Below are 17,121 nucleotides of genomic sequence, written 5' to 3'. Positions count from 1 at the left end.
AGAGACTCTTGTAAACCCCTGTTTAAGAAATCTGGTATTCCCCCATTACCGTGTGTATACATTATGGAAACCCTTTTGTTCTTTAAATTAAATGTAATAGGCAAGGACCAGAGGCTACAAAAAAACTGTGATATACATGAGCACTTTACCAGACAAAACAGGAACTTACATATGACTCAAATCAGCACAGCACTGTGCCAAAAAGGTACTTTTCACATGGGAGTTAAGCTTTATAACAAACTTCCTGAAAACATAAAAGCTATCACTGAGGTCAATACATTTGGAAAATCTCTAAAGTCATATTTACAGCATCACTGCTTTTATTCCATTGATGAATATTTAAATTTATGAAATGTGTTATATAAATACTTGTGTGTAAAGTATATTATTGTAAGCTTAAATATGTATGCCTTGAAATTGCTTTCAGGCTGTATATTTATAACTTGACTTGTCCAATGTCTTATGCATAAGCTGCTATGTAGGCAACAGGACCAATAAAATACAATCTACAATCTACAATCTACTTCTACCAAATACCTTCCCAGAAAGCAAGAGACCCAGAGAACATACACAAAGTATTCAGAATTTAAATATGTGGCAATATAGGTTCAAAATAAAAAAGAAACTGTGAATTTAAAAATCAGAATAGAAATTAATATGGGAACAAAGCCTTTTTGGCTAAAATAAAAATCCAAATGCTTCCCAAATGAGATAATACAAGAAAAAAGTATACAACAACATGATGATCCCGCCAAAAATTAAAATAAATTAACAATAACATTGAGACAATTTTTCAAATTAATAGCTGGCAAAACTGCTGCTATAAGATGAACTATGAAGCACAGATGGTACATGTCACAAAGCCCTGGATAACAGAATATGAGCAAGGAAATTGAATAAAACCCAATAAAATTACCACCACTTCCAGAAGGTTAGCAAAGCAACAACTAAAAAGGCTAATAACTTCAAAGAAAATACTTAACAAGGAACAACAGCACCCAGTGAAGAAGTTTTTGAAACAGTCACAAAGGAACTACACCTGCCTCCAAGACTGTGCTTTAGAAAAGAAAAGGGGACGGTTCAACACTTAACAACACACAAAACTGTACACTACTAGCTAAGAACTTTAAAAAATTACCAAATGGGAAGGAACCAAAGAGGAATTAATGTTTAAATCACATGAGAGACAAAATGTGAACTCTTCACCACCTAGTCCATAACAGTAAGAAAAATGGTTGGGTGGTTTTGGGGAAGGAGACCAGACATCGAGGTCATCGGTCTCATCGGATTAGGGAAGGATGGGGAAGGAAGTCAGCCGTGCCCTTTCAAAGGAACCATCCCGGCATTTGCCTGGAGCGATTTAGGGAAATCACGGAAAACCTAAATCAGGATGGCCGGACACGTAGAAAAATGGTAACAAGCTAAAACTAAAAGAGAACATGGAATACAAGTAATTACATCGGCACTTACTTGTCCAAAGCTAACAAATGAGTCCTGTACTACATTTTTTTTTTAATTTGGAAGTGTGAGAAATATCACAAGACTGGAAAGATGAACTAATTCGCAAGCTTCACAAAAGGAAAGACAAAATGGATGCAATCAAATATTGGGAATGAGTGTTCCATTCAGTAACAAACTAATTTCCTATAAAGTGGCATATGGAGCTGGTTAGAAAGCCAGATTGATGGACAGCTACATCAGGGAGGATGCCACAAGGAAGATGAGACAAATATTCAACTACCTCACATTAACCGGACATTACTTACAGACAAAACAATACCATGAGTTTTCCATCACTTCCATTGTCTTCCACGCAATATACATTTCTGTAGACAGTTCAATTTTTCTGTCCACACACCATGAATTCCAAATAGATAACTGACTGACAAACTGAATCATACAATCCCTCACAAATGCATGGACTCCAAAGTGAAATTTGTAAGAAAATTATCGCAAGCATCCAGGAATAAAACAAGGCTCCAAGGAGACAGGCATCTCTTTAACTATATCATGGAAAAAATTATTTTGAGAATGGAAAATGGTATTATAAGAAACATAAATAGATAATGAAATCAAACTGGAAACCAAAAACAAAGGTTTTGGATTATACATCTGGCTTTTGCAGGTGAGTATTTGTTCAAACTAATTTCCTATAAAGTGGCATATGGAGCTGGTTAGAAAGCCAGATTGATGGACAGCTACATCAGGGAGGATGCCACAAGGAAGATGAGACAAATATTCAACTACCTCACATTAACCGGACATTACTTACAGACAAAACAATACCATGAGTTTTCCATCACTTCCATTGTCTTCCACGCAATATACATTTCTGTAGACAGTTCAATTTTTCTGTCCACACACCATGAATTCCAAATAGATAACTGACTGACAAACTGAATCATACAATCCCTCACAAATGCATGGACTCCAAAGTGAAATTTGTAAGAAAATTATCGCAAGCATCCAGGAATAAAACAAGGCTCCAAGGAGACAGGCATCTCTTTAACTATATCATGGAAAAAATTATTTTGAGAATGGAAAATGGTATTATAAGAAACATAAATAGATAATGAAATCAAACTGGAAACCAAAAACAAAGGTTTTGGATTATACATCTGGCTTTTGCAGGTGAGTATTTGTTCAAAATACATATTCAGCCATTATTCAGATACAGCTTTTGGAAAAAAATTGCAAAGGAAACAGACCTTCAAACCTCAACATTTGGAATAGTTCAAGATCAACATTTAGGATGCACTCAAAATGCCAAAGATTGAAATTGCAAAAAGTCCAATAAAACCCAAAAATTTGTAAACCTCAGCTGAGTAATTCAGATACTAATATATGAATGGTGCTAGAATCATTAAACTTGAGATGACATGCTAACTTTGTAAGAACATCTATACTAAAAAACAGCAATGTAAATTCATACAAAAATTAGACATTAGAATGCAAATAAAGCTCCTTACATAATGAACACCCATAAAGAAAAGGCCTTCCAAAAATCTGTGGTAAAAAATATGAAAAGTGAGAAAGAAGTTTACAGGACTGTCTTGCGACACTCAGATTTGATTTCGAAGAGCTGTGTTATGCTTCTTTCACATATGAAAATGACAGAGGAACAAAGATTAATAATTTTTTTAATATTTCAAGAGTAAAGATAGGTAATTCAATAAGTATACTGGATGATGACATTCAAAACAAAGAAAAAAGGTAAAAGCAGAAGAATGTTCACTAAAGTATATAGAAGACAAGGTGGATGAATGGAAAAATATTGTGAGGAATGAGAAAAGAATAAATCACAAGTAGTGTTTTGTGGTTCATGTTGAACTATAGGCATAAGTCAATACAGCAAGTTTCAGCATATCTTCCACACATCCCATCATTAAAGGGAACCTCCGTGGATATCGAACAAGTCCAGATATACATTAATGAAGAGGTTGAGCCATTGCAAACTGCATTAATACTTAATATGATACTGGAAGGTCCAATCACTGCAGAGTGAAAGTTCCTCTACAGAACCACTTCCTTTCGTCTTCCCCTCTCCTTACCTCTTTCCTGATGAGGCAACAGTTTGTTGCGAAAGCTTGAATTTTGTGTGTATGTTTGTGTTTGTTTGTGTGTCTATCGACCTGCCAGCGCTTTCGTTCGGTAAGTCACCTCATCTTTGTTTTTATATAGAACCTTATAGAAGGTTGGATGTAAATGTGTACCTAGTAAAAAATTCATAAAGGGAGGGTCTCTCCAAGGTGCAGTTTCTCTATGAAGAAAATTATAAATAAATGGCACATAGACAGATGCTAAATGAAACACATATACTATCAAAAAGGCACATGTGAAGACTTCAATGACTGCCATATCAGAATCTCAAACAGTTCTCACAAAAACCAAGGAGTTCCTGGACATGCTTAAGGGCTGTCAGTGGCACAAAACATAGTGTACAGTCACTCACAGGTGACACTGGAATTGAAATTGACGGTAACAAAGGCCCCACTTTAATTCATGCCCCATTGCAAAGATGTGGTGTTGTGGTCTTCAGTCCAGGAACTGATTTGATGCAACTCTGTCCTGTACAAGCTTCTTCATCTCTGAGTAACTACTGCAACCCACATCCTTCTGGATCCACTAAATGCATTCATCTCTTGGTCTCCCTCTACAATTTTTACCCTCCAATACTAAATTGGTGATTCCTTGATGCCTCAGAATGTGTCCTACCAACTGATCTCTTCTTTTAGTCGGGTTCTGTCTCATTTTCTAATATAATTCCCTCAGCATCACCTGATTTACTTAATCTACATTCCATTAACCTCATTTTGCTTTTGTTGATGTTCATCTTATATCCTCCTTTCAAGGTACTGTCCATTCTGTTTAACTGCTCTTCCAGGTCCTTTGTTGTCTCTGACAGTATTACAATGTCACCAGCAAACCTCAAAGTTTTTATTTCTTCCCCATGTATTTCAATTCCTACTCCGATTTTTTCTTTTGTTTCCTTTACTGCTTGCTCAATATATAGATTGAATAACATTGTGGATAGACTACAACCCTGTCTCATTCCATTTTCAATCACTGCTTCCCTTTCATGCCCCTCAACTCTTATAACTGCCATCTGGTTTCTGTACAAACTGTAAATAGCCTTTCACTTCCTGTATTTTACTCCTGCCAGCTTCAGAGTTTGAAAGAGAGTATTCCAGTCAACATTTTCAAAAGCTTTCTTTAAATCTACATCTGCTAGAAATGTAGGTTTCCTTTCCTTAATCTATCTTCTGAGGTAAGTCTTAAGATTGCAAAGATAAATAATATAAATATTAGTGCCAGTGGTGTCTAGAAACAGCTGAAATTGTTAAAACTGAACAAGGTTTTGGGCCTGACGGAAGTCTCTGTTAGATTCTATACAGAATTTGCAGCTGAGTTAGTCCTCCTCTTAAGCATAACACAGGGCATTTGTAAATTGATGTCCATAAATGTAGGGATGTTTCACAACACCAAAACATTAGAAAAGGTCCATATGAATATGGGTCCAAAATCATTCATTAGGGAGTTATATGGGTTTATTGGTAATGTTACATGTGATTTCCTTTTGTAGCTCTCTAAAAAAGGATTTTTGGACCCTTGTTCATATTGACTTTTTGTAATTTTTTGATAAAAGGAACATATCCCCTCATTTATGGACACCAATTTACAACCAACCTGTATATCGTAGTCCCTATAACAGAAAACTGCTCAGTGGCTGAAAGAAAGCATAAGTCACAACCGTATTTGAGAGGGATAGCATATATGACCCACACAGCTACCAGCTAATATTACTACAATCCCGAAGTTGCACAGACTTAGAACATATTCAGAGCTCTACAAAATGATTTCCTTGCTGCCAACTAGTACAGATTCCAGAAATGTTAGACATACATAATCCAGCATGCTCTCTGTTCACCTAACATCTTTAAAGTCACTGATCGAGGCAAACAGGTGGGTGCCGTTTTTCTTGAATTCTGAAAAGCTATTGACTTTGTACCAAACCAACACCTGTTAACATATGTACATTTATATGGAGTATCAAATGAAATATAACGACTGCATTGAGGATTTTTTGGTAGGGAGCTGCCAGAACTTTATCTGGGCTGGAGTGTCATTTGTAGACATGGAATTAAGTTCAGGTATGCCCCCACGAAGTATGTTGGGTCCCTTAATTTTCATTTTGCACATTAATGATCTGATAGATGATATTAAGAGTAATCTCTCAGTCTTTTTGCAGATGACACCATTATCTACGATGGAATAGTATCTGAATAAAGCTGAAGAAGTATTGGGTTCTTCTTATCCTTGGATTTTCAATATTGCCAAAAAAGAAATACAATTTTACAGATATTTGAAGAGGAATCTGCCAGATATGCAATTATCTACAAGGGTCATTCAATAAGTAAAGCAACACATTTTTTTTTCTTGGCCAATTCCAGCTGAAAAAAATACAGAAGTTGTTGTGAAACACCATGGAATATCTCTGCTTCAGCCTCTATAGTTTCATATAGTTCCAATAGGTGACGTCTGTAATGGAGGTTCATTTCAAATAGAGTGTTATCATCAAGTTTCTTTTAGCAGAATACCAGAGCATCACAGATCTTCAGAAATGCTTGCAGAATATCTATGGAAACCTGGCAGTGAGCAAACACATGGTGAGTCATTGTGTAAGGTGTCTGTCATTACTGCAATGAAGTCACACGAACCTGCCTAATCTCAAGCGTGCTGGCTGGGTGCACACAGCTGTAACTCCTGCAATGTTAGAACGTGTCAACACTCTCATTTGAGGTGATTGATGGATCACAATCAAACACCTTGCTGCTCAACTGGATGTCTCTGTTGGTAGTGCCGACACACAACACCATCAGTTGGGGTACTCAAATGTGCATGCCTAGCAGGTTCCCCGCTGCCTATCAGAAGACCACAAAGAGCAACGAAGGACTACTTGTGCAGAACTGCTTGCATTTTAGAAGGATGATCATGTTAATTTTTATCAAACATCATCACAGGTGATGAAACATGAATTCATCACTTCAAACTAGAAACACAGCAGCAATCCATTGTGTCATGCCATGCCACCTCTCCTCCAAAAAAAAAAAACAAAAAAGATCAAAGCCACACCCTCAGGAGATAGTCATGGTGATGGTCTTCTACGACACTGAAGTGGTTATTCTGTTTGATGTCCTCCCTCATGATGCAACAATAAACTGTGAAGTGTATTGTGCTACCCTCACAAAATTGAAGAAATGACTTCGGCATGTGCATCGCCACTAAAATGCAAACAACTTCTCCTCCTCCATGATAATGCAAGGCCTCACACAAGTTTGCACATCTGAAAGGAGCTCAGAAAACTTAATTGAACTGTTATTCCTCATCCACCCTACAGCCTGGATCTCACACCTTTCAACTTCCATCTGTTTGGCCTAATGAAGGATGCACTCAGTATGTGGATGATGGGGAGATTATTGTCGCAGCTCCAATGCCGACCCACGGGGTGGTACCATGCAGGCATACAGGCCCTCCCAATAAGTTGGTGTAACACTTTGCATTGAACAGAGATTATGTTGAACACTAGGGTTTTGTTACTGAGAGAGTTAGGAATAATATGAGGTATTGGAATCCTGAATAAAATCAACCTGCTTTCAGAAAAAAATGTGTTGCATTACTTATTGAATGCCCCTCATACTATACACAATAATGTTACTAACTACTTTCGTTGACTAAAAGCTTTCAACATTTTTGTGGCACTCCAAAAACATGGTTTCAAGAAACAGCAAGGAGTGAAAATAAGCAGAATCAGCTAACACATTGTGTTCAAAGGACAAATGAAGAGTACAGTTTAGCATCCTGTTTATGATGAGGATATTAGAGATGGAGTACAACCTCTGATTAAGGCAGGAAAGGGAAGGAAGGGAACTGGCCATGTCTTTTTCAAAGGAACCATTCTGAAATTTGCTTTAAGTGACTTACGAAGACCACAGAAAACCTGAAACTGGATGGCTGGAATGAGATCTGAACTACTGTCCTCCCAAATGCAACTCCAGTGAGATAGACACTGTGCCACCATGCTCAGGCACACTATATTTAAGGCAACACAAGTTAAATACTTCAGACTGCTAACCATACGAAGTGATCTAATTTTTAGTTTATCTCTGTGTGAGCTACATTTTACCCTGTTGCTCAAGTGGGTTCCAAGCAATTTTAAGCAGTGTCTCATTTAGTGTACGACCATTAATGTCCCTATCTGGTACCTGCAAGCCATTTTTATTCATTTTAAATAGCAAAATACAAGAAACTATGAGAGTAAGAGAGACTGTCAGGAATCAGGTGTAGGGCCTCTGCCAGTCATGTTTGAGTGAGCACTACTTACTAGTATGCTTTTATCATTACCAAACATTACAGTTTTTTTTTACTCTCTTTAAAAATCATTGGAAGTATGCTTACCCAAGTTGAAAAGAAGTATGGAATGTTCCACAACTCTGGACTTCATGTTCTTCTCTTCAAAAATGGCTCTGAGCCCTATGGGACTTAACTTCTGAGGTCATCAGTCCCCTAGAACTTAGAACTACTTAAACCTAACTAACCTAAGGACATCACACACATCCATGCCCGAGGCAGGATTGGAACTTACGACTGTAGTGGTCGCGCGGTTCCAGACTGTAGTTACTAGAACCGCTCGGCCACTCCGGCCGGCGTTCTTCTCTTCAGAGTTTAATTTTATTCATCTGGCATAGTTTGTCAATGTTATACTCTCCTTTTCCATTACGAAGTTAAGACCTGTTACAAAGGTAAAACTCCATATGTGGATGCCATTAAAATCTGAACATGTTACCTCAATAAGAAGAATTTTATGGCCAATAAAAAGGAGAGATCTTGGTAAGGCCATGGAATACTCCAACAGGGTAGTTGAGCTCATTCTCTGTATTCGAGAGACTAACTGAAAGAGTTATCAAGTTATGCTCTCAAACTTACTTTCTCAAAAAATTCTGAAAACAATGGAATAAGAGAATTGGGTCTGTGATTGGACGTGGTTTTCTTATTTCCATAGTTTATAGATGGGTGTCATTTCGGCTTGCTTTTGCCTGTCAGGCAATATGCCTGAGTTGTTATCTGGTTACAATCACAGTTCAAGGGTGGTCCTAACAACTCTAAACAAGGCTTTAATACTCTGCTAAGATCACTGTCATGAGAATGTATGACTGGCTTTTAGCAAAAATGATTTTTGATATTTGCTTTGGTGTTGTATTTTCTTTAAATTAATGGCTGTTGGTGGTACACTAAAGGCTTTTCAAACTGCAGGTCATGAACACTTTTGGGGGGGTCGTGTAATTATCAGGAAAAACTTCTCACCCTTAACTCTTGATAATGTTAAATTGTTTGTCAAGGGAGTAAAAGATGAAGAAACATCCGATCACTGCTTGCAATCTTATTTTATTGCAGACAGTTACAATTGCCATTAGTGATAAACATTCAAATTTGTTTTGGTGTTTGGCCAGCCTGTTATCTTTATTTCAGCTAATATTTAGTTGTTTGTGTATGGGAAACTCTCATCAGGTTCAAAAACTTGCCCCCCTTGAAGACTACTAGTGCTGAAGTTTATGGCAGTTGCATGCAAATGGTTAGCAACTGTGTTTCTACCAGGTTTAGGCACACAAATCCAGAAACAAGTGAGTGATTTGGGTTCTATCATTGTCAGAACCAGAAATAATCTAAAGTGTCTTAGCAATGGGTAAGTGGTTAAATCTGTCAAACATCAAGACAAGGTAGGATGCTGAAGCTATAGATCCTGCAGAACTGGGACCATCCAGTTGTAACAGGTATGTGGAGTTATATAAAACCGCAGACAACGTATCTTTGCAAGTAAAAATGCAGAAATACTATGGAGTATTTCTGCAATATGGATCTGTTTTTATTTTTACAAATACTGAAGATAGACCTGTAAGCTTGATTTGAAACGAACTATAGAATTAAAGAGACATTTGTCTTCCGATAAGCCTGAGAAGTCTTTCAAACGGTTATGTGAAACTGGAAAAGTCCAAAGGACATCTCACACACTGATCAGGAAGAAGCAATTAAAAGCATACTATAAATCCTCTTATTTGGTTGCAATGCTTAAAGTGCCTTCTACTGTAAACAAAGATCTTATGTGACTGTATGAATGATTGAAATTATACAGGTGCCAAAAAATCTGAACTCAAATTAACAAAAAATGTATTATGATACAGCACACAGATGCATTTTGGAAATGAGCACCATCCAGTGTCAGCAACTTAATGCAAGAATTGAAAAAGATTGAAATATGCAGTTCGGGTGGATGAACCAAGTGACACTAAAAACCTGACAACTGTTGGCGTAAGTCAGCAATCATATCGCTGAGTGTGTGCGCACAGATTATTTTGCTGGTTGTTTGTGGAGCACATTATGGGTAAAAGATTTTTCAAAATATGGATGATTTTGCAATTAAATGAGCTTGGAATGGAATAAATGTGATAAGAATATGCCCCAGCAGTGATAACACGAAAAAGAGCAGGATTTTGTGTTTTATTTATCTGCAAGCAAAGATCCAATTACTTTTATTGTTGTAGGATTCATCTGGAAGCTTTAGTGGCTAAGAAAATTTCTGCAGACCCTAGCACTGCATTACAAAAAGCATCTAATTTTATCATGATTAAAAGTCATGCAATTAGTAATTGTCTCTTTGCTTACTTATGTGGTAAAACGGAATAGAATTTCACTACACTTTAACTGCAAACGGAAATGTGATGGCTGTCAAGGGGACACTCGTAAACAGCTTTCATTATTTAAAAAAAAATGAAGTATCACTATTTTCGTCTCAAATACTTACAAATATGTCAATTTATTTTACAGTGCAAGTTTGTGCTGATTTTCAATGCTTGGCACATCAAAATTGTGTGATGGACGGGACTGAGCTAAATGACTTTTGCCTTTCGCCGGCAAGGGCTCAATGACTGAGCCATCCAAGGACAACTCATGACACTCCCTCACAGCTTTGCTTCTACCAGTACGTCTTCTCCTATTTTTGAAGTTTCTTACAAGTTGTCCTGCATACCTAGCACTCCTGGAAGAGAGGATATAGCACAGAAATGTCTTGCCCAAGGACTAGAGAACCCCAGAATGAATTTTCACTCTGTTGAGGACTGTGCACCGATTTGAAACTTTCTGGCAGATTTAAGCTATGTGATCAATTAGGATTTGAAGCTGAGATCTGTGCCATGTCTTGGAGGAGGCAAGTGCTCTTGCTTGATCCAGCAGAGAGAGAGAGAGAGAGAGAGAGAGAGAGAGAGGGGGGGGGGGGGAGGAGGAGGAGAGAGAAGGTGGTAGTAACCTGCCTTATCATAATAAATCACAAAGGCACGGAAAATACCCTTACACACAAAAAATCATGCTGCTAAAACATAATTAATGTAGAGTAACAAAAATTTTGGTAATAAATTTGTCTAGGTAACATATTTCTTATTAACACTGCAAGATTACATGTTAATGTAAGCACGAGATGAGCCATTGCAAATGTGAAATGCTGGTACATTAATAACTGGTGTAACTGCCAGTTGAACACAAACATACATGCACTGTGTTGTGCATGTGCTGGATGTCAGTCTGTGGGATGGAGTTCCATGGCAGTTGCACTTGTTCGGTCAACACAGGGATGTCGAAGGCTGTTTGTGAATGACACTGGAGTTGTCATCTGATAATGTCTCACTTGGGCTCGATTGGAGACAGATATGGTGCTCAAGGATGCCAAGGCAACATGTTGGCACATTGTGTTGTGTTACAACAGCTGTATCTGGGTGACTGTTATCCTATAGGAAAACACACCCTGGACTGCTGCTCATGAATGGCAGTACAACGGGTAAAAATCATGATTGACGTAAAAACTTAGTCAGGGTGCCTGGGATTACCACAAGAGTGCTTTTGCTGTCACACGAAATCGCACCCTACACCATAACTGCGGGTGTAGCATGCAGACAGGTTGGTTGCAGGCTCTCGACTGGCCTTCTCCTAAAAACACACACACACACACACACACACACACACACACACACACACACACACACTCTCTCTCTCTCTCTCTCTCTTTTTCACTGGCACCGAGGCACAACCAGCTTTCATCAAAAAACATAGCAGATCTCCACCCTGCCCTCCTCAGCTTCACACCATTTAAGTCGGAATGGCAATAATTTGGGGTCAGGGGAATATGTGCTACAGTGCATCTGGCTTGGAGCTGTCCTTGAAGGAACTGATTTGTTACAGTTTGTTGTGTCACTGTGGTACCAACTGCTGCTCAGATTTCTGCTGCAGATGCAGTATGATACACCAGAGCCATATGCCAAACACTATGGTCTTCCTTCTCAGTAGTGCCATTGGCTGTCCAGAGCCTGGTCTTCTTGCGACCGAACATTCTCTTGACCATTACGGCCAGCAGTTATGTACAGTGGCTACATTCCAGTCGAGTCTTTCTGCAATATCACAGAAGGAACAGCTTCTGCTAGTCCTATTACATGACCTCGTTCAAACTCAGTAATGTGTGGACAATGGGGTTTTTGTTACATTTAAAGGCATTCTTGACTGACATCAAGCCACCACGTCCAATCTCGAAGATAACTAACGCTCATGAACATTACAGTGTGTATTTAAAGCAAATCTGATTTGCAACCTCATATGAGACTGGCACAAAACTTGAATAGAAATTATCTTCCAGATGTAGAAATGCCTCAATCAATTTTTGCTTATGTTGCACAACTGCTTCTTGGTGTTGCAATTTTTTTCCATTATGTATGTATACGTTATGGCACAGGGGGGGGGGGGGGATGCTGGCATATGTCATGCAACCCATTTCTGACAAATGTGTGCCATATTCTTCATGTAATTACAGTGAAACACACATTTGATGTCTAAAATATTTATTAACATTGCTACAAATACAAGTTCATAAGCAAAATATAAAATATATCCAAACAAAACTGATATTTTACACTAAAATACACAATTCGTATTTCATAGACCACAATTTATCATTTAGATTTTTAACAAGGTTGATGACATGTTAGACATACATATAAGGAATTTTTACAACTTAGGAACTTTCAAAACCTAGCACTCTTCAATGGGTGGAGGTTAATCCATTGAATCATAATAAGCAATTAAGTACAACATAATTAAAATTTTATTAATAGGGAGTACAGAAACATCTTTTATAACAAAATTGGTTTTTCTGTGTGAGAAATCAGTAACTCTGGACCAAGTTTATATATCTGTCTGGCATATAGGTTTGTACATATATGGCAAAATCGGAGCAAGCCTGTAACAGAACTAAAAATAGTTATTTCATGAAAATATGTTACACTGGAACACACACAATGTTTTTGCAAGATACTTTATTACACATTATGTACCTCCTATATTTCAGAACTACCAAGAACAACAGAGTATTTTGGTTTTATACAGGGAAATTTAATCAAGTGATTTATGGGACTTATACAATACCAACAGTTTTCAATTAATGCAGCTGGTAGTGGCTTACATCACAATCTAAAAAAGTAATTGATTTGTTCCAATAAGAAAGCAGTACAATAGAAAGGACAAAACGTGAAGTATTTACATCAACAAGCAAGTAATAATCAGGAATACACCAAATTTATTTTTAAGTTACACCACAAGTAAATCGTGTACAACACTTGTAAGCCTGAAAGTAATAATGTGCAACATTTACAAACCAGCAGTTCCCATGTAAAATAATACAAAATGATTGAGAATGACCAGAATATGAAGGCAGCCAGAGAAAAGTGATCCAAGTACTAAAATCACACACACAACATGTAATACAATGACTGCGCAAAAGATATTTTACTACTATTATAACTGTCATGACATTGTCCTTGTTCCTTTTCAAAGCCCCCCTTGTCACTCTCTGAATGTGTGTTAAAGTTAATTCTTCTGATCTGTATCTCGTATTTCCAGTATTGTCAGTTAAACATGTAATTCCACTTTTATTCCTCCCTTTCTCAGAATATTTTTCTGTAACTCTTTTTCTACATCTATACAGAGATTTACAACAACAAGTAACAATTTCTGAAGAACCTATAGATAAAATAAATATGGACACTTTTCAGCAGCCCTATGTTTTTCCGGGAAGTTTATCACATAGAAATGAAAGTTTAGCTGGCCAGTCAAGTGTAAATAGGACCACATGAAACTGGAAGCTAGAAGAAACAAACTTATCAAATGAATTGATAACTATAGGCTTAGCTATAAATAAGCTGCATATTAATGACCACTGTACTATCTCATTTAGAAATGGCTACTACTGAAGGTAACTTCACAAGAAATGGGGAAAAACACATTAAACAAACACCAGAGTATTGAGAACTCTAGAATATCTTAATTTTCCATCTATAAAATAACAGCTAGTATGATACAGTCAAATTCCATGGCAGAATCTGATTAGAGGACTGGAATTCCACTCGTGTGTTATTAGAGTAAGCTGTAAGCATCTGTTGGAGCAAATTCATACAGTGCTTGGCAGGATATGTAACGAGAGTCACTGCTTCCTACCCAGGTATACTATATAAAATCTGTCGATGAGATCAAGGCTATGACATACTCCTCGTGTAATCATAATAATGAAAATTTTACTGGTATTTTGTTTCAATCTCACAGAAAGTAAAATTTCAGGCACCATGTTATTGGCCACTATGTTTATTTTGGCATATACCTTTAATTTATACACAAAACAACTGAAAGCCTCAGAAATTAATGAAAAGCAAAGGAAACCAAAATAATTTATAAATCGATCTTATTTCAGTGTAGAAGGGCATGTAAACAACAATCTCCACATAATAAAAGAAATTCACCAATGTAAAAGAGGACTCTCACTCTATTAGAAGTCCCTGTTCAGGTTCAGAAAACTCTTTAGAGTAGGAGGGAGTGGCAACTGAAGGATCTTGGCACGCATACCTGCAGCATAAGCTGCACCAGGTGGAGTTCGTACTGTAGCTGGAGTACGGCGACGTGGGGGCGGTGGTGAGTCATCTCCATCTGCATCAGACAGGTCAGAACCAGATGCCATTTCTTCCCCTGAAGGTGAATCACCTGAAATTTCAATGTCAGCATCCTCCTCATCTCCGAGGCCCGAGTCAGATTTGCGGCGTTTTCCACCTCGTCCCCCACTCCTGAAACCAGATGGTGGAGCAGGCAGACGCACAACACCTGCCACAGGTCGCAGTTCCTCTACTGATCCATCAAGCAATGGAAGCATTAACTGCCCAAATGTATGCCTGCGTAAACCAGAGGCTCTTGATCGAGGACGGCGTGGAGCTGGTGGTGGTGGAGGTGGTAATTCTGCTTCCACCAGTCGGCGTAGCTCCCGTCGTAATACTACTCGGCATGCTTCCTGCAAGCTTGGTGGCGCTGTATCAGCTGTGCAAAACAACACAACTGTAAGTATGCCACTAATTAGATTTTAAAATGTCTTGCTATATCTAATGATAAACAGAAATATTTTAGAACTCATAAGTATATTTCTGCATATGAGAGCTGACTAATTCTGAACAGAAATATAAGCTTTGGGGAGATATTTCATATATTTATGAATACTACAACAGTAGTCTCCATCAGAAGCACACATAAGCTTTACTATCTTACAATGTGCTTCCCTACGAAAGACAAATTTACATGGCTTCGTCCTAGTGCAAGGTAAAACCAAAGGCAACAGGTGGCATCTGGTTATGCATATTACAAAATGTAAGAACAAGTAAACGGTTCACAGTAAGCAAGAAGGAATCAAAATAATGGATCACATTTTCGGCCAATTTCAAATGTACTTAAAAACTACATAAAGCTCTCGTGTTCTTCATAAATGTTGAAATATTCTACAGTTATGGCTGAAATTATGAAAATTATTAAAATTTTGTTCTTGTGTCAACCTGTCCAAGACTTTCCAATTGTCAAATTATAGCTAGACTGGCACACAATTCATTACCTGATGAGATTTTGGATATATATATGTGTGTGTGTGTGTGTGTGTGTGTGTGTGTGTGTGGGGGGGGGGGGGGGGGGGGAGAGAGAGAGAGAGAGAGAGAGAGAGAGAGGGGGGGTAGGGCTTGTAATATCAATACCTCTGCTAAAATAATCCAAGACTATTTTATAGCTCACAGACTTCGTTAATACAACTCTCAATTCATTTCTTTCTTACCAAACTTCACTAAATCAGATCCAACCACAGACAATGTATGACTTAAAATCTGGTCTTTGTTCTGAATGTTGCAGTTATAACAGAGTTGGATTAGCTTGGAGTAGCCAAAAATATGAACTACAGAAAATACAGCTAATTAATCATGTACAAAAACTAATTTGCACCATAATAATTTGTATTGGACACTTCATGAAAGCTCTACCACATTCATCTGATTGCTAACACAAAGAGCTCATCAAGTTCGTAAATTAATCCCTACCGCCTTGTAAGAAGATATAAATATGTTGACACAATTATGTTAACAGAATCTTCCGTCGGTTATTGGTAGAACAACATTATAATAAATGAAAAGCACCAGTTTGCTTTTGTTCAACAATATTACTTTTATTGTGTTAACCTGTTTTTGGCTTACAAGGCCATCTTCAGACATTTACTGAGTATTATCACAATGTTTGCAAACAACATTGGAAGAGAAGTAACACATCTACATAATAGTTTATATTAATAAACAAAACTAATAAAATAAAATAAAATTAGTACTAGACATGAACAATATTTGATGAGACGGCTACAAGGGGTGTTAAACATGGATAGTAATACAAGTACCAGTTAAAAGAAAACCTTAACTATTGAAACTACAGTCTATATGGAATACAAAGACAAATTCAACAAAACAAAATAACTTAATGAATACAGGAAAATGGGAAGATGTAGGAAGAGACAGTGTGCGAAGTAATGAACAACAGAGATGATTCTATGGAGTTTGACCACATCTCGCACAGGAAACAAAAACAGAAAATTATACCCCTCCTCTATGCCCCACCTGCTTCCCCATCCACTGTCTGCAAGAAATGGTGTACACTACCATGTCTTGCAGACAGTGGTTCCTCTTAATGAGGTGATGTCAGAGTTGGAAAGTATTTACACAATGGATATGGTAGATCTAGATAAACATTGTCTCACATGAACTTACTAAATGGGACAACAAATTCTATGGGCAAATTAGTGACATGGCTACAGGGATTCTATGAAAGCTAACCTAAGCCATTATATTGCCACTACTGACAACTTGAAATATAATCCTTTGGAAACCTAATATGAGAATAAATATGCAAATATGCTATGGAAATTTCTGTCACAATGAAAATAACTAAGGAGAGTGGGAGGGAGGGTTGTCGAAGGGTTACTGATGGCTTGGACGGAGGCAGCAAGTGTACAAGATAGGAATGCAGGAGAGAGAGAGAGAGAGAGAGAGAGAGAGAGAGAGAGAGAGAGAGAGAGGGGGGGGGGGGCAGCAGATGCATGGGATGGGAATGTGACATGTGCTTCTGAAATGGCGAGTTTGTGCAGCGTATAATGATAATGATGATGAGTGGGAGTATATTTGGAGATAATGA

The 17,121-nt window shown here is 37.7% G+C and overlaps 1 protein-coding gene across 3 annotated transcripts in view; it reads right to left on the bottom strand.

The window, feature by feature from the left end:
* Positions 1-12,417: 12,417 nt before the first annotated feature.
* LOC124606699 (protein-L-isoaspartate O-methyltransferase domain-containing protein 1-like) overlaps positions 12,418-17,121 on the bottom strand; it is a 50,425-nt gene continuing 45,721 nt past the window's right edge. For all 3 annotated transcript variants that reach the window (XM_047138728.1, XM_047138737.1, XM_047138744.1), the window contains one exon: positions 12,418-14,949. In XM_047138728.1, the coding sequence (XP_046994684.1) occupies positions 14,411-14,949 (539 nt within the window). In that variant the 3' untranslated portion in view covers positions 12,418-14,410. The remainder of the gene's footprint in view (positions 14,950-17,121) is intronic.

The sequence above is a fragment of the Schistocerca americana genome, chromosome 1 (assembly GCF_021461395.2).
Source record: "Schistocerca americana isolate TAMUIC-IGC-003095 chromosome 1, iqSchAmer2.1, whole genome shotgun sequence".
Classification (NCBI taxonomy): domain Eukaryota; kingdom Metazoa; phylum Arthropoda; class Insecta; order Orthoptera; family Acrididae; genus Schistocerca; species Schistocerca americana.
Note: the sequence above shows the minus strand (reverse complement) of the source record. Positions and strands in the feature narration are given on the sequence as shown.